Source organism: Homarus americanus, unplaced genomic scaffold (genome assembly GCF_018991925.1).
Source record: "Homarus americanus isolate GMGI-L3 unplaced genomic scaffold, GMGI_Hamer_2.0 scaffold28, whole genome shotgun sequence".
In the NCBI taxonomy this organism is placed as follows: domain Eukaryota; kingdom Metazoa; phylum Arthropoda; class Malacostraca; order Decapoda; family Nephropidae; genus Homarus; species Homarus americanus.
This window is the reverse complement of record NW_024742238.1, coordinates 7,226,716-7,249,951: the sequence shown is the minus strand read 5'-3', so window position 1 is coordinate 7,249,951 and position 23,236 is coordinate 7,226,716. Positions and strand designations below refer to the sequence as shown.

The 23,236-nt window shown below is 36.9% G+C and overlaps 1 protein-coding gene across 5 annotated transcripts in view; it reads left to right on the top strand.

Moving 5' to 3' along the window:
* Positions 1-22,322, top strand: part of LOC121876622 (double-stranded RNA-binding protein Staufen homolog 2-like) — a 34,511-nt gene extending 12,189 nt beyond the window's left edge. For 4 of the 5 annotated variants that reach the window (XM_042381902.1, XM_042381898.1, XM_042381900.1 and 1 more), the window contains 10 exons: positions 47-237; positions 2,169-2,309; positions 5,018-5,164; positions 7,158-7,331; positions 7,575-7,752; positions 7,944-8,089; positions 8,461-8,655; positions 8,934-9,035; positions 15,897-15,995; positions 16,145-22,322. In XM_042381902.1, coding sequence (XP_042237836.1) covers positions 47-237; positions 2,169-2,309; positions 5,018-5,164; positions 7,158-7,331; positions 7,575-7,752; positions 7,944-8,089; positions 8,461-8,655; positions 8,934-9,035; positions 15,897-15,995; positions 16,145-16,216 — 1,445 coding nt within the window. In that variant the 3' untranslated portion in view covers positions 16,217-22,322. The remainder of the gene's footprint in view (positions 1-46; positions 238-2,168; positions 2,310-5,017; positions 5,165-7,157; positions 7,332-7,574; positions 7,753-7,943; positions 8,090-8,460; positions 8,656-8,933; positions 9,036-15,896; positions 15,996-16,144) is intronic. The other variant, XM_042381901.1, reaches the window with a different exon arrangement.
* The last annotated feature ends 914 nt before the right edge of the window (positions 22,323-23,236 follow it).

Sequence of the window (23,236 nt, the reverse complement as noted above, 5' to 3'; positions counted from 1 at the left end):
CTTTTTCATAGTTATTCTGATAGTAAATATTGTTCTCTCTTGACAGACCTTTCTGACCTGGATCCCAATGCTGATTTGAAATCACCAATATCCCTTGTTCATGAAATTGCATTGAAGCGTAATTTGACTGTGACGTTTGAGGTGATTCGTGAGTCGGGGCCACCACATGTGCGGACGTTTGTCACAGTGTGCTTAGTTGGGGAATATCGGACTGAAGGAGAAGGTACAGGGAAGAAGGTATGTACTGCACAGGATATTGATTTCTTCAGTTTAGGTTTACATATTAACTTCAAAATTATATTCTACATAGATACTGTATTAGGCATAAACTGGTAATATGCCGAGTGGGTTAAGTAGCACACATAGGTGTGACTGCTATGAAAGTATGGTTATAAAAATACTACTATTATTATTATTTTATTTTTGTCATTATTAACCCGTCGAGCGCTAATCCTGTACTTATACGGGGTGGGTGACCAGCCACGACCAACGCTAATCCTGTAAAAGTACGTGGCTAGATTTAGCATTGTCCTGAACTTATATTTGTGGTAGTAACGAGATGTGCTTAGAGCTACATTATCACCCTCTCCTTGCCTACCAGTAATGCTGCTTCCCGGGGCCACGTGGCTCCATGCTCTGCAAGCCACAGCGGCGACAGTGCTCATCACTCGGTGAGTCACGCTCACTCCTGCCACACATGAACACTTCACACCGCTCTCTCTCCAGGCTGACCGAGGCGGAATACGCGCAACTCACTGTCGAGTGTGAACCTACATCAGAGCTTACCCCAGATGATTTTTCTGAGTCTGATAATGACCCACTCTATGATCAGAATACTTCATCTTGTTGAAGTGGCGAGGGAGATGTTTCAGACGTACTGGCAAGAACGACATGTAACACCTCGTAATCCAGCTCGTGACACACCTCTGCCTCAGAGGTCGCCACTTTCCTTCCACCTTACCACCAACACCTGGCAAGAAGAAAGCACAGAAGCAGTGTCACGTCTGCTACAACACATCACAAAGAACAAAGAAAAGGAAGGATACTCGTTACTGCTATAATGAGTATAAAGTAGCACCATGGTTCAAGGACTATCACACTCTTCAGAACTATTAGTGTAATAATATGATGTGAACCAGGCAACAATGACTGGCAGTGTTGCCCTGACACCCTCCGTAGCCTTTACCATTCACAGACACAGATAATACCCAATTGTATGCAATTGGGGAGAACTTGGATAAGCAAATATAAAAAAATTTCAACTCATGGTGTTTTATTCATTTTCTAACGTGCATATTGAATAATGATTGATGTAGGGGGAATAACCAGAATTAAAACAAAAGAAACACACACACAAGAGGTGTTAGGAAAGTGAAGAACTGTCAGATGAGCGTGGGGGAGGATCATGACTCAGCCGATTGCCATGGTGATGGGCGCCGTGAGACCCTCCCTACCACCTTCACCATTCACTACGCAGTGTTACCACACAGACGTGGGAATTCTTGTGAGTTTCATGTTTCCTGGACCATTTGGAGATGATTTAGGGAAAAAAATAAAAATAAATTTTGGCCGGCACTGGGGTGTCTATTACATCTAATATTGGCTGGCGCTCAACGGGTTAATAATAATAATAATACAGTATTGAAATAGGCATTATTTTGAGAAAGAAAACACAAAATATATTTAGGCAGATGTATTTACTGCTTAGGCGAGTCAGGCCAAGTGATTTATTGCTTACATTGTTTGACGTGACCTGTGGACAAGGAGTGAAATACAGTAGTTTAAAAAATTTATAGCAAAATCTGCTATGTGATGGCAATTGAATGCACAGTAGTTCTAGATTTGACTCATGCTAAGGTGCTACACTTCTCTTTTGCAAAATGTGACTCATTATTATTCTGATTGTTTTTCACCCAACAAAATGTTAATGGAAAAAATTTTTAGGTGGTGTTAATTGAGAAAATAATTGTCATAGTTACTTGAAAACTTGTTATATATAATGTTGCTAGACTTATGGGTGTTCATGGCATAATCTCTTCAAATACTGTATGTGGTGCTGGATTGTATAGACTGACAGGTATAAACTAGAGGAACATCTCGGGTGTTGGTGTTGTGTAAAGGGAACATCATTTAGTGTTAATGAAACTACCTAAGACTATAACAAACAGGTGAGCAAAAAGAGAGCGGCTGAACTAATGTTGGAGGAGCTGCGTAAGCTGCCAGCTCTGCCACCAACCACTCTTGTGCGCATCAAGCGTAAACCCACCACTAAGAAGAAGAGCCGAAACCTCATCAAGGTGGGTCAAGAGGCAAGTATACCATCGATGCTTTTATTCCCGCATGATTGTTTTAACAGCTGAATCCATTTTGTTTACTAACTTTTGAAGTGATTTTGCATGTAATCAAATTTTTTGTATAATGTCAAAAGTTCTCCTTGGAATGAATGCGGTACAATTTTAATATTCATTTATACGAGTCAGGTCTTTTGGGTTTTGGGTATGGATTACCCATAGCAGAAAAAGAGTGAAAATTGATATTGTGTAGACCAAGGTAGGTAGATACCAGGTAGCGTCACGCAGGCCCATAGGAAATCACTAATTGGCAACTTTACTCTCGAATTCGCTAAACCACGCCCCCTTTGTCACTTCATGCGTGAAGCGTCTTTTCTATTCAGGAACACTTGAATCGGCAGCAGTTTTCTGAAGCAAAATATATTGGTGTAGATAATTTTTTTCCATGAAATATATAATTGTTGTAGATTTTTACTATACCTGTACTGTATATTTTGACAATTGAAAATGCATAATACATTATATACAAAACAGGAAACAAAACGTATGCACATTTAATGTACTTACAACATATGATCTTCGTACGTTGTAGCATTCTTGATTTGACCTCCTAATCCCGGTAAATTTATTGTTGGACGTGAGTGCGGCTTTAAAGAAAGCTTTACATTGTCTACTGCTAAATGGTAATTAAAACATTCAGATTTAAAATGCACTGAACATATCGTATGCCACACCTTCACTTGTTTGGTGTTCTTTATATCTTTTCTTTTGCAGGCATCTAGCCACTTTGCCCGTAACTTTATGTCCTGAGGGAATGAATAAAAAGATACAAACTTTTTCTTCTTTTCCGAGTTGAATTTGCAGGTGGCTACAGTGCAATAAATCATTGTTATAAAAGAAAAACACTCCACTTTCACTTGTAAATATCCCGCTTCTACTGTTTGATGTAACGAAGTGGGCGGAGCTTAATAAGTGATGTCATCCCTAGCCAATCAGCGACGTTGGATTGAATCCAGCGGTCGCAAGCATCACAAGAAAGATATTTATTTATTTTATATATTTAATCTGTGGCTCCAATTAAAATAAAACAAAAAAATCTCCATTCCATACATTTATTGTACAACTCTTAATACCATCATAAGCCTTCAAAAATAAGTAAATAAAAATTTCAAATTTATTTTTATTAGCGTAGAGCCTATGGGAGTGATGCTACCTGGCATCTACCTACCTTGGTGTAGACTGTGTACTTTGCTGAAGTAGTCCTAAATCCAAGTGGAGGCTGATGCACTAAATACTGTGGTCCCTCGGTTAACGAACACAATTCGTTCCAGAAGGTCGTTCGTTAACCGAAACCATTGTTTCAATGGGATTTTGGGTAATTGGTTCCAGCTCACCAAAAATTACATACAAAGTAAAAAAAAAAATGCAGTAAAGTACACTTACTTTGAGGTGTGTATGTAGAAGGCTCCTGGTTGACGATGGTGATGGGAATTAGAAGTGGGGGTGGAGGAGAAGGGAGAAGAGAAGGATGTGGGGGTGGAAGGGAAATCACCCCATGCTTCATGCGGTCATTTCACCCATAAATTTTAAGTTCACTAGGTGTAATTCAAGATTATTTTCTTTAAATCAACACTGCACTGCACTATATATTGTCAATATGTTAAATAAATTTCAGAATGCCAAATAATTGTACTGTAAAAATGTAAAAATACTCTGTGTTCAAGAGACCCATAAGCAAGATGTTTCCTCCACTGAACAGAGATACAAACTGAGGCCTTGGTGGGTGAGTGAAGTGGCTGATGGGCGCACCAGAAACTAGTTCCCTATACTGCAATTATGTTAAATAAGTGTTAAAATTACTACAAAATTTACTATAAAACTTGGAAAATTATTGAATAGTACAACCTTCTTGATATTTACTCCAATTTTAACGAATGTAAGCCCTAGAACCGATTTCTGTATTGGCGGACTAATCTTCCAGCTGGTGAGCAAGCCAAAGCATGTCGAAACATTTTCGTAAGAATTTCGTTAACCGAATTTTTGTTCGTTAACCGAAATGAAGATTCTTATGGAAGGTAATTCGTTAACCGAAATTTCGTTAACCGAGGGATCACTGTACAGTACTGTATTGTTGTTATACAGGAAAGGGAACTAGATACATATAGTTATGCTTTGGGTCTCCAAAGGGTTTGTTCTTCTTTTAGAATAACATGCCTCAAGTCATCTAATGTTTGTCTATAGTGAACCAAGTCAGTACGGTATTAGTTATAGACTGTTCCTTATTAGAATTGTTCTACCTATCCTTTGGTGTTTTGTTAACTGGTTACAATAAACCCTTGATAACTCGGAATATATGGGGCCCTAACTGTTCTGAGTGGATGTTTGGTTTTACTTACATGTACCTTTTTGTGTTGTTTTTTTATCTTATTTTTTGCAGTTATCTTGTGCCATCCCTGCTCACCATCCCAAATGTATGTTTCAAAATGTTAGCTCAGTTACAGGCTTTGCCAGTTGGGATTTCTGTATTAGATAAACTATTCTTTTTAAGTATTTCAAGTTTAGGTAAAACAGTTTTAAAAATTAGTCTTGTATAGGCAACAAAGGTCTGACTAGTGTTTAAACTGCATAAATATAATTTTTCTACAAGCCTATGATATAAGATCTGTCTGGGTAAATTTATGCACATCTAGTCAAGATTTATATTTTATTTTTGTTCAAATGTACAGGAACAAAAGGCTGCCCCAGAATATGGCCAAGGTATAAACCCCATCTCCAGGCTGATCCAGATCCAACAGGCAAAGAAGGAGAAGGAACCTGTTTATACACTCCTGGCTGAGAGAGGTGTACCCCGCAGGAGAGAGTTTATCATGCAGGTATGGAACATTGTATGAAATGTGTTAATATTGGGTGAAGTAATTAATAAATAGCTACTAATTGTTCCATGTCATTTGAGAGGTAGATGGTTTGTGATTAAGTACAGTACAATGACGAAATGTTGAATAACGGTCATATAATGTTGTTTTCAATGTTAGTTCCTCAAATACGTACTGGTTTAATTGTACATTGGCATTGAATGTCTACAAGCCTGACATTGGTTTGCATGACCTTTTTTATCCTACAAACAGCGATACCAAACCATTTAGGCACTGTCTAGCAGTCTTCATCCTTGATAACTCTTTCTTTCTCTCATACGACATTAGGAGTGATTATAATGTGGATCCTCGTTAGACATATCAGCCTTTGATGTGTCATTAAGTTTACACTGTTGAAATTTTTCCATAGTTTGGTCATCAGGTTTACTGAAATATTTACCACTTGCTTGGATTGAAAGAAAGATATTTATTCAGTATGTGTTTCCCTAAAATAATGTGGGGGTTAGGTTTATGAAAACCCCGCGTAGACCCAAAACCACGATATTCACCTATGGGAAGCCAAATTTGCCAAAAAACAAAGAAAATCTTACTCCATGGCAGTCTTAGTTCCCACATATGCTCCTTATTTTTCTTATTTTTTAGTTTTATATTATATTTTCTGTATTTCTAAGCCACATTAGAGTATTGTAATGAATTTTTTTACAACTTTTATAGTTTCATTACAAGTAATAATAAACGAGGTGACTGGGTTGACGAGTTGGCCACATAACTTATAGCCAAGGCCTTGGCTAGAACCCCTCCATACACATTCACTTCTCACACATACACATCCATGCACTTTGTTTTCTTGTTTTTATATTATATTTTCTTTATTTCTAAGCCACATTATAGTACAGTACTGTATTAAAAAGATTTTTAGACCTATTATAATGATTTTTGGACCACTTGTAGTTTCATTAAAAGCAACAATAAATGTGGCGGCTAGGCTGGTGAGTCGGAGACGTAGTTATAGCCCACCATCTACACGCACACACGTTCACTTGTCACACACATACCCATGCTCTTCATTTTTATTATTTTATAGTTTTCTATTATATTTACTTTATTTCTAAGCCACATCGTTTTTATAGAGTAGAATAATTGTTAATAATTCCGTTATTCCTGAGATGTGTGCTGGGAGTCGGCTGGCTGACAGGCTAGTCAGCTGTAACATGCGAGAGATGGAATGAGTGTTGCCATTGTTACATATAATGAAACCATAAAAGTTGTGAAAAAATCATTTCAATACTCTTATCATCTAATGTGACTTAAAATTAAAGAAAACATAATATAAAGCTATAAAGAAATATGAAGACCATTGGTGTGTATTCTTTGTCCCTAAGATGCACTGGCTTGCTAGCAGCACTCGTAGCACTCGGGGCAACGCACTCACGGATCTCTCCCACGTCACCATAGAGACGCCTTGCGGCCAGTAGTGGGAGTTGTCACACACACTTACACAACCTCTCTTGCTCCCATTGCAACCCATAGTGCAGTCCACAGAGGGGCGAGGGCAGCGTTGTTTAAACCCTTGTAGTTTAAGGGATATGTGTACAATCATCATGCAAATTTACAATTGGTTCAGCACAAGAAAACAAGAATGCCTGAAAATGATGAAGGAAGGTTGTCACTGCAAGAATACAGAGGCAGAAATATTAAAGAATGGAAACTAGGATATCACACCTTAGGGAAATTATAAAGGTCAGAGAATAGTTAAATAGAATATACTTGTATTAGAAACAGGAAAGTGAAAATGAAGATGTTGTAGGAGACAATTGTGTTGTTGCTGTGTGGATTTGGGCAATTTAATCATCAGCAAGAGGAAAGTTTTTGTTTTTTCCTTCAAATATTGTTTGTATGAGTGATTGAGGTTGCCGGTGTACTATCTAAATAACATTTAAACAAATATTGTAATTACCTGTTTTATGTGATTTGTTGCTTATCCATGTATCAGGTGACCGTTGGCAGTCAGAGTGCACAAGGCAGTGGACCCAACAAGAAATTAGCCAAGAGAGCTGCTGCTGAGAACATGCTGCAGCTGTTGGGTTACTCGCGTCCTCAGCCACAACCAGGCAAGCCGGCCATCAAGACTGATGGTGCAAACTCTGATCCAGACAAAACAAGGAAGGCGAGCCATTTAATGTCCTTTGATTCTTGGAATTAAATATTTTTCTGTAATCTACTGTATTTGAAATAGTATTAACCTGTAGTGCTGTTAGATTGAAGTGTTCTGAACGTGGAGGTGGTGGGGAAACTTAAACAAGGGAAATTGGTCATATTATCTTTGGAGAGCAGGTGAATGAGTTAGCTTTTAACTTGTAGGCAACCAAGTTGTTATGACGTTCCACTCGTATTGACCTTAACATTTTAGGTAACCTTTCTGGAAGATGGCGGTGACCAGCGAGGATCAGATGCAGCAGTGGTTGGTGGTGTTAATAATATGGGCCAGATGGGAGGACCAGTTGGTGGAGGCAGGCAGCTGGTCCCAGGGCTCATCATGATGCCAGATGGTTCAGCTCTCCATGGCTTCCAACAAGTTCAACCACAAGGTACATTGGATGTATCATGGCACCTATTATGTTGTCATGTTTAAGAGAACTTTTATCTCCAGATAAATATGTCAGGTGCCCTGCGTACAGTGTTTAGTGTTTGATATCCCTTCAGTTTTTGCAATCTCTGATTTCTATTTTACTTGAATTTCTTTGGTCATATCTACTTTTGTCTTTTGATGTGCAAACAGGTATGGGTATGGTGAGTGTTGGTCCAATGGTGAACATGCAAGCAACTGCAACAATTGCCAAAGAGTTGTTAAAATCTGGCAATTCCCCAACAGCAGAAGCCATGGTGAAACAGAACCTTCCCTCAGGACCCCAAGGACCACCTCAGGTACTTTCCATGGATTTTTCTCTCTCCATATAATCTGGTAGATGGGTTATTTATATCTAATGGACCCATGATATAATGGACTTACCTCTCCATATAATCTGTTAAATAGGGGTTTCATTGTACTTTCTCCTCTGGTTCTCGCAATCCAGTTATTGTAGCATAAGTATTGCCTATTGTATTTAAGTTTCTTTACTCTGTAACTTGAGCAGTAATCCTTAGATTTTATTATCTAATGTGAAAAAATAAAATTCGATTCTATTTTCCCAATATATAGCAGAAGGGACATTTGTACTTCTATTTACCCTATTGCCTGGTGTGAAAGGTTAATGCTTATGTAGGACTGTTAAGTAAATATGTTTCCTTCTCACCAGGGACCTCCACCTCCCAGTCAACAGGCTGCCATGCACTCACCTCAGCAGCAACAATCACCCATGACAGGGCCTCCTCAACAACAACAGCAACAACCACCACCACAGCAACAGCAACAACAGCAGCAGCCTCCACCTCAGCCTCAAGTCGCTCAACAGCAGCAGGTGCCAGTGCAGCAGCAGTCTATGATTAATCAGGTACGGTAAATATACACATTGTCTTATAATGTTTCTCTAAGACAGGATGGAAAACATTGAAAATAAATTTAGAAAAGTTTGTTTTTTGAAGATTAAGGTTTCAGTGCTTGGATAGACAATGCTGATTTATGAATGGCCAGTTAGGATGAGAGTCACTTTATTTGTCATTTCATGTATATTGTAGTTTTAATTGCCAATACTGTTTCAGATCATTTTTATTTCAATCTTAGTATTTTGATGGTTTCATTAGTAATGGAATTGTTACATGTTATCTACAGAGCCCCAACGTGTCATCAACTCAAGCAGTGCGCCCCAAGGATCAGCTGATGTATCTCGCCCAGATTCTTGGGTTACAAGTGCAGTTCACTGACTTTCCCAAGGTAAGATGTTTGTAGAAATTGGCTTCTGAACTTCTGAATCTTTAGCTGGTACAGGTTTCTCATTTTGAAGATATCTTGGGAAGTTCTTGATAGATGAAGTTAGTGTTTCAGTTCTTGCTCATCCTCCATGTTGAAGAACTTTGTTGAATACTGTACTGTATACGTATACTTGAGTATAGTGCGAGTTTTTATAATCGGATTTTATGCAAAAATTATATACAGGCAGTCCCCGGGTTACGGACATCCGCTGATACGAACAAGGTTAAATTTTAAATTTACATTACAGGATTTTATTTGCCTGATAACTTAATTTTTACTTTCATTTACTGTATTTTGTCATTCTATTTCTTCTTTTCTCTTAAACTAAGTGATTTAAGATGTAAGTATATAAGGACTTAGGCTATAATATAGTGGGATTTTAAACATTGTTCTGTAAGTACGGTATGCACATAGCATGTGTTTTGACTTAAATACATTTTTTACCTAAGAACGTCCTCAGGAACAGAACTCGTTCATAACTCGGGTACTGCCTGTACATGTAATATTTTTGAGGGGTTAAAATTCATGCATTTCTGTTTGTCATTTACAGTGAACGATAGCCACTCATTACATGCTTGTGGTTATGCTAACCGTACCAGCAAGCTTCTTTAACCTAGGCTTGCTTACCATACCCCTAGATTATTTCTAATGTTGCTCCATAAAAAGCAGGACCTCGTTCATTATATATATCACTTTAAATCTACAAATACATAATGCAAATGAAAATTTACATTTAATGTTTTCATTTGTGTCTTACATTGCTGGTGGCATTGTTGCCAAATTAGACTCCACTGTAGCCACATCCCCCTAACTCTCCTGCTACCAAGTCAAGCTGTTATGGTCATTTTTCAAGTCATAATTTCAGGTAGATTTTATATTCTGGACTTCTTTTTTTACTCAGTTACATGCACACACAATCTTACATACACCATGTGCAAAACAAAATAAAATAAAATAAATAATTATCATAAGGTCAAAACATGAAAGGAATAAACATTTCTTCATGTGTTAAGAGTTAGCAAGCTAAGTGGGGAAGAGGCAGTGGTGGCTCATCGGTAGGCACTGTGGAACTGCAGCACCCCCTATTTCACCCGATATATATGTATTATATAATATAATATATCATATACAGTGGTCCCTCGGTTAACGAGCGCCTCGGTTAACGAGATTTCGGTTCACGAGTTACCTCCCATAAGATTCTTAAATTCGGTTAACGAGCAACCCCTCGGTTAACGAGTTTCTTACGAGCCGACCTCAACAGGTTTTGGCTTGCACTGGGCGGTCAACCAGCTGTAGTATTAGTCCGCCAATACATTAATCAGTTCTAGGGCTTAAATTTCTTACTATTTTAGTATATATCAAGAAGTTTATACTATTCAATAATTTTAAAAGTTTAATATTAAATTTTTTAGTCATTTTAACAATTATTGAACATAATTGAAGGTAAAGTGACTAGTTTAATGCGCGGCATCCAGCCTCTTAACACAGCAAACAGGCGTTAGTCTCTCTCTGTTTTCAGTGGAGGTAACATCTTGCTTGAGACTCTTCAACTAAACGCTTTTTTTCTGTTTCCAAGCAAATTATTGGTCATTTTGAAATTTATTTTACATATTGACGATATATAGCGCAGTGCAGTGTTATTTTAAAGAAAATATTCTTTATTTACAACAAGTTTAACTTTGAAAAGCACTTGTTGACATTGTTTGAATCCAGCATTGGGCCTAAGATCAAGAAAAGCAATTTCAATCCAAACCAAGCAGGAAATCATAAAAAAACATGAACAAGGCATTAGAACAAATGTGCTATGCAAAGAATATGGCATGTCGACATCAACTGTGTCGACAATTCTTGCACAGAAAGACAAATTTAAAGAAGTGAAAGTGAGAGACAAATCTACAAGAGTGTTTAAAAGTAGATCCCTAATTGCAGAAACTGAGAGGTTACTTATCATCTGGATTAGGGAAAAACAGATGAAAGGTGATTCAGTTTCTACCGAATTTATTTGTGAAAGAGCCAGGGAGATTTACGAACATTTAAAGACTGATCAACCTGGTTCTTCAGGCACAGAATTTGAAGATTTTCGGGCCAGCAAAGGCTGGTTCGAAAAATTTAAGAAAAGAAGTGACATTTTCAGTGTTAGGCATGGTGAAGCTGCTAGTGCTGATAAGGAAGGGGCAGCAAAGTTTTTAGATGAATTTAAAAAACTGATGAAAGAAGAAAATTATCTTCCTCAGCAAGTGTTCAATGTGGACGAAACTGGGCTGTTCTGGAAAAAGATGCCCAAAAGAACATTCATCACCAGAGATGAAGCCTCTTTAACTGGGCATAAACCCATGAAAGACCGTCTCACTCTATTGCTTGGTGCCAATGCTTCAGGGGATTTCCGACTGAAGCCTATGCTTGTCTACCACTCTGAAAACCCCAGGGTGTTCAAGCAACAGAAAGTGGTAAGAACAAAGCTTGGAGTTTATTGGAAGTCCAACCATAAGGCATGGTGACAAGACAGCTCTCTAATGAATGGGCTGTTGATGTGTTTTGCCCTTCTGTCAAGAGCTACCTAACCACCAATAAACTCCCTTTAAAGGCTCTTCTCCTCATGGATAATGCTCCTGGTCATGACCCTGACCTTGCCAGAAATTTGGAGTATCAATTTGACTTTGTGAAAGTGTTGTTTTTGCCTCCCAACACTACATCAATCATACAGCCAATGAACCAGAATGTGATCAGCAACTTCAAGAAGTTGTACATGAAGAAAATGTTTAGGAGGTGTCATCAGGCAACTTCCAATGATCCTGAACTAACACTGAAACATTTCTGGAAGACACAATTCAACATCCTGGAGGCTGTAAAATTGATTGTGTCATCATGGCAAGAAGTCTCCACTAGATCCCTCAATACTTCATGGAAAGCACTGTGGCCATCAGTAGTCCATGATTTTGAGAGATTTGAGGAAGAAACAGAGTTGGACCAGGAGATTGTGTCCATTGGTCAGTCATTAGGCCTTGAAGTGGAGGAGCTTGTGATGTCTCATGAGGAGGAACTTACTCCTGATGACTTGAAGCAACTGGATGAGATGTTACAGGTAGAGGCTGACAGTGGTGAGGAGGAAATTGAAAGTGATGACCATATGTCAGCTAAACAGTTGAAAGATGTGATTTACTACTGGGAGAAGTTCAGGGAACTGGCTTCAAAGCACCCAGAAGTGGAAAAAACTGAACTAACTTTGTGTCATGTTGAGGACTCAGTGGTCTCCTTCTTTAAACATAAGTTAATGGTGAGGAGGACAGATGCCCCACAGACCACAATTGACACTTCCTTCAGTAAAAGGCAGAGGGAACAAGATGCTATCCCTCCGCCTTCCACTTCAAGGAGGAGAGAGGATGTTCATGGTGGAGAATCTGTCAGTCCAGAGGTTCCTGACATTTTCATGGAAGGTGGCTCACCTTCCAAGAAGCAATAAAATGCTTCTCCTCCACCTCCACTTCCTTCTCTTCTCCCTTTTCCTCCTCCACCTTCCACTTCAAATGCACATCATCATCATCATCATCCAGGAGCCTTCTACATACACACCTCAAAGTAAGTGAACTTTTCTACCATTTTTGTTGAATTTAGGCAATTTTCGGTGAGCTGGAACCAATTACCCAAAACCCATTGAAACAATGGTTTCGGTTAACGAGCAACATGCTGGAACGGATTGTGCTCGTTAACCGAGGGACCACTGTATGTTTATTTATTTATACTTGTACAAAATATTTAACAGTATTATCAATTATCCTTAAACTTAATGTCAATGGCCATCCTCTAATTCCGAGAAAACAACAAAAATCCCTGTATGTGGAACTGTTTTACTCAACAGTTCCAATAACGGGCGTTTGCTTTGTCGCACGCGTGTGCGCATGTCCTGGAGGCAAGCGGGGGCGAGCACTGTGGTTCACACAGTGCCGATCTGGTTATCAGTGTGGGAGGTAGTGTTTATGCATCATCCTGCGTGGTGCTTACGCGCCGTCTGCTATATCAAGAGTATTTGAATGTGATAAATTGTACATGATGTGATGATATACTGTATGATATCACATCATCTACAATTTATCACATTCAAATATTCTTGATATAGCAGACGGCGCTTAAGCACCACACAGGAACAGGATGATGCGTATGATTCATACTCATAGAGACTACATTTTGTATTCACTGTTTTTTCCAGAAACTTTATTGTGTAGAAGATGATTCAGTAAATCCAGGTGTATTTAGGGGATTTATAAATTTTGCATCTAAATTAGACCCAGATTTAAAGAACCATTTAGAAACAAGTACAGTCTTCACAGGTGTTTCTAAGACGATTCAGAATGAGATACTTGACTGCCTGCTGCAGATATACCATGATGAGATAAAGAAAGAGATTAAAGAAGCTTCATTTGTAGCTGTCATGGCTGATGACAACAGATGTTTCAGAACACATTCAAATGGTAATTGTTCTACGGTACGTGCTGAATGAAGAAATATTTGAGCGTTTTGGGGGATTCTTTATTCCAGAAAATCAAACTGCAGATGGCATATCAAAATGTATTCTAGAGCAGTTAGATATAATCCTTCAAGGAAATAGACAAAAACTGATAGCTCAGACATTTGATGGTGCAAATGTCATGAAAGGCAAGAAAGGGGGCGTTCAGGCAAAAATAAAAGCAGTTTATAATAATGCACATTTCTTTCACTGTTATGCGCACCAACTGAATCTGATAATGAGAAATGCAGCAAGTATTACACAGGACTCAAGAATATTTTTCTCTAACGGTTTGGCTATACCAACATTTTTCTCAAGATCACCACAATGTGTATCCATTCTCAATAAGCATATGAACATCAGCATTCCGCGCCCATCCTCTACAAGGTGGAACTTTAACAAACGGACCGTGAACAAAGTTCATGAAAATTTGCAACCTTTAAAAAGCTGCCTTGCTGAAATCCATTCGATGGTAAATGCAGATCGAACCATTTCAGAAGCAACAGGAATTTTGCACTACCTGAATAATGAAAAATTCATGTTCTGGTTGGAGCTTTTTCATCAGATCATGCCTCATGTTGAAGTAATTTACAACCAAATGCAGTCTCGAGAAATTGATGTGTTTAAAGTTCATGAATATATAACAAATTTCAAAACTGCTATTTTAGAAATAAGAAACTCGAAGTACTGTGAGAATCCTTCAAAGATGCTCATGGCTGAAGCAAAGGAAGTATGTGACTGCATATGTGTTGATATAGTGGAAAGATATTCTTTCACTAAACAATTAGTAGCTGCTAAATTATTCAACAAGAAAAGCTTTACTAGTTTTAAGAATAAACTGCCTACAGAAGAGATAGGATTGAACACTGAGGCATATCCCATGAGTGACAAAGACAAATTAGAAACTGAACTTGGAGTATTCTACAGTAGGTCCGATATGCATGAATATTGCAGGTTAATTAACCTGCTGAAATTTATCTTGAAAAATAATTTAGATGGTGTTCTTAGTGAGATTACGAAACTGATAAAAATCCTCTTGACAATTCCTATGACTACATCAGAGCCTGAATGCTGCTTTTCAACATTAAAAAGAATAAAAACTTTTCTGAGGAGCACTATGAATCAGGAAATAAACACACACACATGCAATCCTTAGTTGTTTATCAATTTACGTGTGCTAGCTGTAGGGCAGCATATATAGGTAAAACTAAGAGACATTTGATAACTTGCATCCCTGAACACTTGGGCCGTTCTGTTCGAACAGGCCATTTAATAACACAACCACCACATTCAGCTATTCGTAACCACGCCCACCAACATGACCACCCGTTTTCGCCGTCTGATTTCTCAGTTCTTGGCAAGAGCGACTGTGATATAGACCTCCTCATTATGGAGGCATTACACCAGTACAAAGAAAAGCCATCGCTTTGTGATATGGCCTCTAGTGAATTGTTATGGTTTTCACATTAAGGCTCGTCTGAATTAAGGTAATACTCCCCAGTTCATTTCATTTCATACTTTTTATTTCCTGATTTTAGCTTTGTATGTAGGTCTCTCGTCATTTTTGTCGGTTTTGAAGTGGATTGCTCTTTTTTAAATTTTTGAAGTTTATCGATGGTAAATTTTCGTATGTATGTATATATATATATATATATATAATATATATATATATATATATATATATATATATATATATATATATATATATATATATACATATATATGTATATACATATATATATATATATATATATATATATATATATATATATATATATATATATATATATATATATATATATATATATATATATATATATATATATATATATATATATATATATGTATATGTATATATATATATATATATATATATATATATATATATGCACATACACATATATATATATATATATATATATATATATATATATATATATATATATATATATATATATATATATATATATATATATATATATATATATATATATATAATATATATATATATATATATATATATATATATATATATATATATATATATATATATATATATATACATATATATATATATATATATATATATATATATATATATATATATATATATATATATATATATATATATATATATAATATATATATATACACAATGAGATTGGTTTATACATAAGTATACAGTGTATAAGTAAACCTTTTGGTTAAGGAGTGGATAGTGAATGGAGGAGACATATGATGATAGGGTGGCCTGGAAGCTCTTTGTCATGACCACCTTGAAGTGGAGTTGTTATAAACAAGAGAATTTGCTTACATTACAGGGTAACAAGATTGAGTACCTTAGCCTAGTCTCCCTGTCCACCAACCCCCCTCATGTCTCCCATGGTGCTGGCCCTACAATTGATGACTCACATGACCAGGTAATCTTTTAATGTTGATTCATATAAAATTAAGGTAGAACATACAGTGAACTTTTAAAACATGCTGACCAATCATTTAGTTTATTAATGTACAAATTTATTTTAAGAGAAAGAACAATCGAGTTGTTCAGTTAAGGTTTTTCCAACAGGCGTGTCTAACTGCACTACGAGCACTGGCCAAGATGGGCCTGGATACAGTGACAGCAGCCAAGCAAGACTAAAATCCTGCCATTGACCAACAGGAGGATGACACCAATACTTGCATTGTTGCCTTCATGCAGTTCTTTAAGTCATTTCAGTAAGGAACATTTTCCCGGTGTGCTTCTACGACTGGGCCTGAGTGACACACATTAGCACTCAAGTGAAGATTGTAATAATCATTCTTGAAACAACAGCAGGAGCACATACAGTACAGGACAGGTCATGGATATTAATAGGTACATAAGTTTCAAGAGTTCTTAAGACCGTCTTCATTTATGTTCCACTTACTTTACCGACTTTCAAGACTTGATTCAGTCGGCAACATTGTCGCTTTAATGTTGAGTTACCCATATTAAGGTAACAGGAACTCAACCTTAGAGACATCATGGTTGGTGTCTTGTTCTTGTGTGTATTCACTAATCAAGGTACTTTTGTAAAATAATAAGAGAACATCTTGATTTGGATGTGCATGAAACAACGGATATACGTATATGCGGCTTGATCAGTAATTCTGAGCCTTAACAAAGCCTTGTGGGTGGCTAGTTATATGAATTGGGTTACTAAAGAAAATGCGAGAGGTATAAATGGTTCCTTCAATCTCAAAACTGCCGATCTCGCCGTATATTCTTACTTGTCTTCCTCTGTATTTTACTCTTCCTTGTAATCTCATCTGTTCCATTATGCAATTACGTGTGTTACGAGATTAGAATTGTTTTTATAGAAGAAAGAAAGATTACTAAATCCCATAATTTGAGTGAAACAGTATGGCAAACAGGATATTGAGTGATATTGAGCTTTAGATGTATCTGAACTAAGGCTCATTTTCCCTATTAAGCAAACTGATAAACTACAAGAAATGTATCGTGCCTCTCCTACAGGCTTTAGTGTGCCACTGCTGGTTATCTGGTATTACTGTTGGAGAGGAGTGTTGGAGGGAGGGAGGAGACTCTTTGGAGACTTCACCTCAGATGCACATTGCTCTCCGGCCCTCCCTCAAACACTCCCATAATCTTAGGTTGGTAGTGTATAAGAGCTTCCCCGTAGAGAGATTCTGCACCCAATATTTACTCACAATGTGACGAGTTGTACCCATTAGATGCCAACAACTTTTCAAAGCGCTGTCCTCTTGCTGTAATGAGACCTACTGAAGATTTTCCTTCCTCACTACTCGTAATGTTATAAATTGGCCTCAACTTTGCTTTATTATCCTTGTCTATTGTGTTTGTCCTTTTTTACGCTCGGTGCCAGAAGACCGATAAGATAATTTTTGTTCTTTGCGATTGGTAAATGGATGAGACAAGTGGTTCAGTAAAGAAGTAGTAGTCATCCTTATAAATTGTTCACAAAAGTTATCAGATATAATTTAAGGTAAAGTCTGTTGTTATTGTTCTTGATCACAGTAAAGTCTCCTATGTTATTGATCACACTAAAGTCTCTTGTTACTGTTGTTGATCACAGTAAAGTCTCTGTTAATACTGTCTATATACACCTACCTTATGAGAAGTTCACAAACTGTACCTCCTGGTGCATTAGTGTTGTACATCTCGCAACTAGCAAGCAGTGACTAAATATGTGGGTCAGTCTAGGTTTCTCTTGGCATTATTATATAGCCAACGTGTCATCCATGCTCACGAGACACTGTGTGGGAGTCTTATTGGTGCCTCTGTACTGGTCATATCTCTGTGGTATCATCATCATCGGCCCACATAGGATCCTACCTACCTGCTGTCTTGAGTAGATGACACCTGTAATTTTCCATCTTTCAACCACTGGGAAACTATTTCTCAGATCTGTGTAGCCACTGTGTTGGTCTTGTACTCTCTCAACATCATGTTTATAGTTTGGGAATAACATTGAAGTTCTCTCTATACTTTTTGTACTGTATTTTAAATTGTCTTACTGTTCAAGGATATGTGATCCACTTTAACTCCTAGGTTAGTTAGACAGAAGAACATGTTTCACCCTTTTGTATTAATACCCTGTATGTGCTTCAAGTTTTGCACGAAAACCCCTATTTTGTGTTTTGGAGAGCAACGAAAGTTTGTAAATATATTGTGAATTTGGGGAGTTGTAATGTCTCCTTTATGTTATGATAAATTAATCATAATTATAAGACAATAAATTAGCCTAATTGCAGTAATAATTCATATCTGAGAGTTGTCAAGAGAAATTCCAAAATGGGAACTTTTGTGAGCACACTGACCAGTGGCTACACAGCTCCTAGAGTAATGATGGAGGCAGGTTCTCCCATGCACTTGGTGACCAGTGTCATATGAACCCACGAAACTAGTAATACCTTCATCTTGACTAAGTTGACATTCTCCTTGAACTAGAGTTAATTCAGGGAGTTGCTTGCAGTATCTGATCATTGATGTTTGTTGCATAATACTAGGTATTTTTCATGTGCTTTTTTCCATATTTAAAGTTTGTAAGCACAAACCGAGATTATTTGAAGCATCAATTTTGAAGGCTCATGAACATTGAATTAGTTTTATAAGAGTGACCAAGTTTTCTAAAGAGTGTAAGGCTTATCTTCTATCAATAACCGGTGATAGAAATGAGGGAAATTTGAATATGCAGTACTGTACCAAGTATTGAAATGGCCCTCTTGTTTTATGTAGTATTAACGTACTCTCATGGGGTTCCTACTTTTGCTATCTGTTTCTCTTTAACTGATCTGGGCTAGATTTTTAAAACAATCACTTAAACAATAGTGGAAACATTTTTAGCGTGTGCTGATGTTGCAACAGCTGATTGTCTTGAAAAATATATTGCTCAAGCACTTATTCTCCTACAGACAAAGTGGTGTTTTAAAAATCTCTTGCCTAAGCTTCTTCAGCAGTACCACTCTAAGCTCTTCCTCCAACAGAACCAGATATGAAAGAATTGGGGCATGGTAGTGTTACTTGCCCTACCCCTTTAGAATGCATTTATGAGCTGTAGGACGTGTAATTTAACCTTAACCCACAAGTTGTCGAGAGCTAGAATTTATTCATCCGACACGGATGTGAATTTCTACTTGTGATGACGGGGGGTTTTACAACAGTGGCGGTTAACACACTCATGCTGTGATGACATTATAAGTGCGAACTGATTACAATTATGAACACATATGAAGACAACGGAAAACATTGCCTGAGAGGGCTGCCAATTGTGGCTCACGTAACTACCTGGTGGTGTGGTCAAGTGCCTAGCAATATACCCACAATCATTATGTATGTTAATGCCTTTATTATCAAGCATCTACTTATTTAAAACTTTGTCCATTTATAGGTTTTAGTATTTGTTTTACAAATAAGCATGATAACCAAGTCCCCTTTAAGATAATACTTTTCTTTAGATTGATTCTTGAATGGTTAAGATGTTGGCACTGTGTGTGTATCATGTCCAACACTTCTTTGTTAGAATAAGGACATATTTAGTATTTTTTTTAATATGCTGTTTCTAATATTGAGGTAACATTTTAAGTTGAATGTTTATAATTACTTGTCCCAAGAGGCAATAATGCATGCCAGTATCCTCCTGCATGTGTTGAAGATGTGTCATTCAGTAATTAAGTTTCACAGGCACAAGGATATATTAGGCATAATTTAGTTAGTATTAACCTCAGTATACAGTAGTGATGAGTGCCCAGTTGTTTGTAAGGAAGCTGATCTGAGATTTTTTTTAATTGACCTTCAGTATTCTCCAAACTGCTTAATGGAGTTATATTTACAAACACATTAGCTTATCACTGTTGTTGAACATTATGAGAAAGGTAGTTTAAACTAAAATGGTAATTTACTGTTTTGTAAGAACAAGGATGTACTGTACTATGATTTACTTAACCACACCATCAGGAACTTGGTTCTTGAAGCCAAAAATGTGATATGACCTTCTGTTTTGAGTCTTGCCAAGGGTTATCATAAGCTTCTCTCTCCCACTTGATTTGGAAAGTGAATCTTATTGAAATATGGTTTAGAGCTGGGAATGACAGGTCAGGTCACAGAAGATAAGGATACAGCTGTTTGTGATGCAGCTACGATTATCATCCTGGCACTCTGAACACTACCTTGTGCTGGGAAAGGTTTGTAGCCATACCATGAACACTGTTGCATGGACTTTATTTTATGTGTAACTTTCTTATTTAAGTCATGTGGTTGGTGGTTCAATCTTAAGCTTTGTTATTTTACTCTCTAAGTGAAGGTAGATCCTACAGTATATATTTAGTGATTGTGCATTAAAAACCTATTTGCTTTCTGGTGACCTGTATGTCAGTGTCTTATTGACAGCAATTTTTTTTTCTGCTTGCATTTTAGGATTACAGTGTTTAGATGCTTGAGTATTTTTTGACTTTGCTGTTGTCTTCATGTCTATTCATTTAGAATATTTGAGGAGTCCTGGGGTGTGACGGTGGCGGCACATCTGGTGTGGTGTAAGTCCTTGGGAACCCCTGTACTGTACTCAGACCTTATGTTAAACATGTATTCATTAACCTATTAGAATTATAATAAAATTCTCTTGTGACTCTTTACCTTGTTAGGAAATAATTATAATTCAGGGTGTGTAAGGAGGAGTCACAAGCTCACTGTTATGTTTTAGGTTTATGGAACTTTTTAATAATAATGTATACGAGTACAATTTGAATAATTTTGTTACCACCTAAATACAGAAGGTATTTCAATAATTCTGCACTTTGTGCTTCTATAGATTTAGCCAGATAATTCAAGTTGTATTGTCATGAGAGATAATATCAGAATACAGTATGTAGTTGGCTGACAGGGCTGGTACCATTGTGATGCATATGGAAATGTCGGAGGTAGGATTAACTTTCCATTATGGAACATGGAGCACTATAACTTTTCATTACTTGCATATATATGACTCTTCTGACTGATTTTTGTAATTAAAATTAAAAACTGGAGTAGATTATGATGAAGTTTAAAGATCTGATTGCAAGGGAGTTTACCGATGTTCTTGATCTGAGAATTTCAACAAATCGTGTAATAATCCACCATCTTAGGGTGTAGATCTTGAATCAAGGTTTTTGTCTGAATTATACAAGAATAAATGCTATCATAATTCAGAATCTTTAATCACTGGTAATTATATTTGCTTATGATTTTAAAATGAGTAATAACAGCTTAAACTTCTTCATACATTCTATTTTAAACTCTTGACTCTGCTGCTTATACATGTACAGTACAGTTCTTTATAAATACAAGATGTTACACCCCAAATATAATGAAAATACATGTGTATTTTGGTGTTGTTCAATAAGTAAGGATCAGGTACATCTGTGTGTATTCAGCATTCCCATTTCTGTAATTACAGCATAATACTGTACAGTATTTTGAATTTTGTTGAATGGTATAGTGAAGAAGTTTACATGATTATTTGTAATTTTAACACATTTGTACCCTCTTTTTTTTTTTTTTTTTTCCAACAGTTTACCTACATATTTGCTGCAGTTTTCTGGTAGTGTGCACAGAACAGTCATCTAAATGTTAGAAATTATTTGAGTGCATGGTGGTACCAGTATCCCAGTAGTCATCATTATATGTCATGGCAGAGTATATGTGGGGTGGTCCTGGCTCTGTGCACACCATCACCACCGCCATTACCCCAGCATTACCACCCTGGATGACCCTGACAGAGCCGCCCCAACTTGATGTGAACCTTATTACAAAATTGATGTTGCTCTTGTTCTTCATTTACTGTATGTAAGAAGCTTCTGGTGCAGTATTGAAGCTGCAGGCACTTTTGTTGTGGATATTTTTTGCTCTTTTGTTTGATTAAGATCTTGTAAAAAAAAAAAGGGTTCTTTTTGTACACTGTAGCAGTTATTTATAGCATAAATGTATTTTTGACAGGAAATTTCTTCGCACAATTGTTCAATTATCTACATTGATGTAGAGCAGGAAAGAAAATGTACAAGTTTTTTATGTATAAAATATGGAAAAGGATTAGTTTACCTTATGTATGAAGATTTTTCTTTAATCTTACAATTATTCCCAAGTTATTTTAAGATTGAATAATCATCAGAGGTTTATTGAAGTATTTTTATGCTGTAGATTATGCATCAGGACTAACTTCTCTCCAGTCTCGGCTCTGTTATGGTCAAACTACAATAAAAGGTTGATCTGACGGAATTTGTTTTCTGAAATTTCCTAAGGAAGATACAGTATAAAAACTGAAATACAGGAAACACAAGATATACAGGTGTTCTGAAACTTGGTATAATAAACATTGTGTATACACTACAGTATTAATCATATAGTACAGCAACCAGCCTCAGAAGATGTATCAGAAATCTCTAATACAGCTAACTGGATTTGGAGGAATCAACTTGTATTATCCTTGGGATGTTCTCTTGCTTCCCATTACTTGTGCCAACATCTGATACTTTATGCTGTCCCCCGAGTGTGCTTGTTTGTGTCCTGATACACTTAATTTCTCATGCATTTTGGTGCATGTACACATTTGTCCTGGGGTCACCTAGCACTGATCCTCTCTCCTCTTGGGTCCCTTGTGATTGTTGTTGTTACTGCAAAGCTTGAATGATAACATAAGTATTTTACCCTCAGCTTGTGTACCTGTATTCTATACATGAGAGAACTAGTAAACAGTGACAAGAGTGTAGACTAAACCATCATTTTCTCATTAGTGTATTCTACTCTCTTTTTCATCAGTTTCCCGAACTGGAAAGTTTAGTTTCCATTCACAGTTGGGTGAATTAAGGGTACACTGGGTGTGAATCAGTTATCTTAAGTTCAGGAGATGAACATAAGAATAGAGGAAACTGCAGCAGGCCTATTGGCCCCTACCGGGCAATCCTGTTTATACCCAACTTCTATCGCTCATATATCCGTCCAACCTTTATTTGATGCTATCCAACGTGTTCAAGTTAATGTTGATGTTTGGAAACTTGTTTCACTCATCCTCAACTCTATTTCCAAACCAGTGTTTAATCTCGCACCTAAATCTAAATTTGTCTAATTTAAAACCATTCCTGAGTTTGCTCCTGGTTGGATAATTTAAGTACCTTTGTTATATCACCT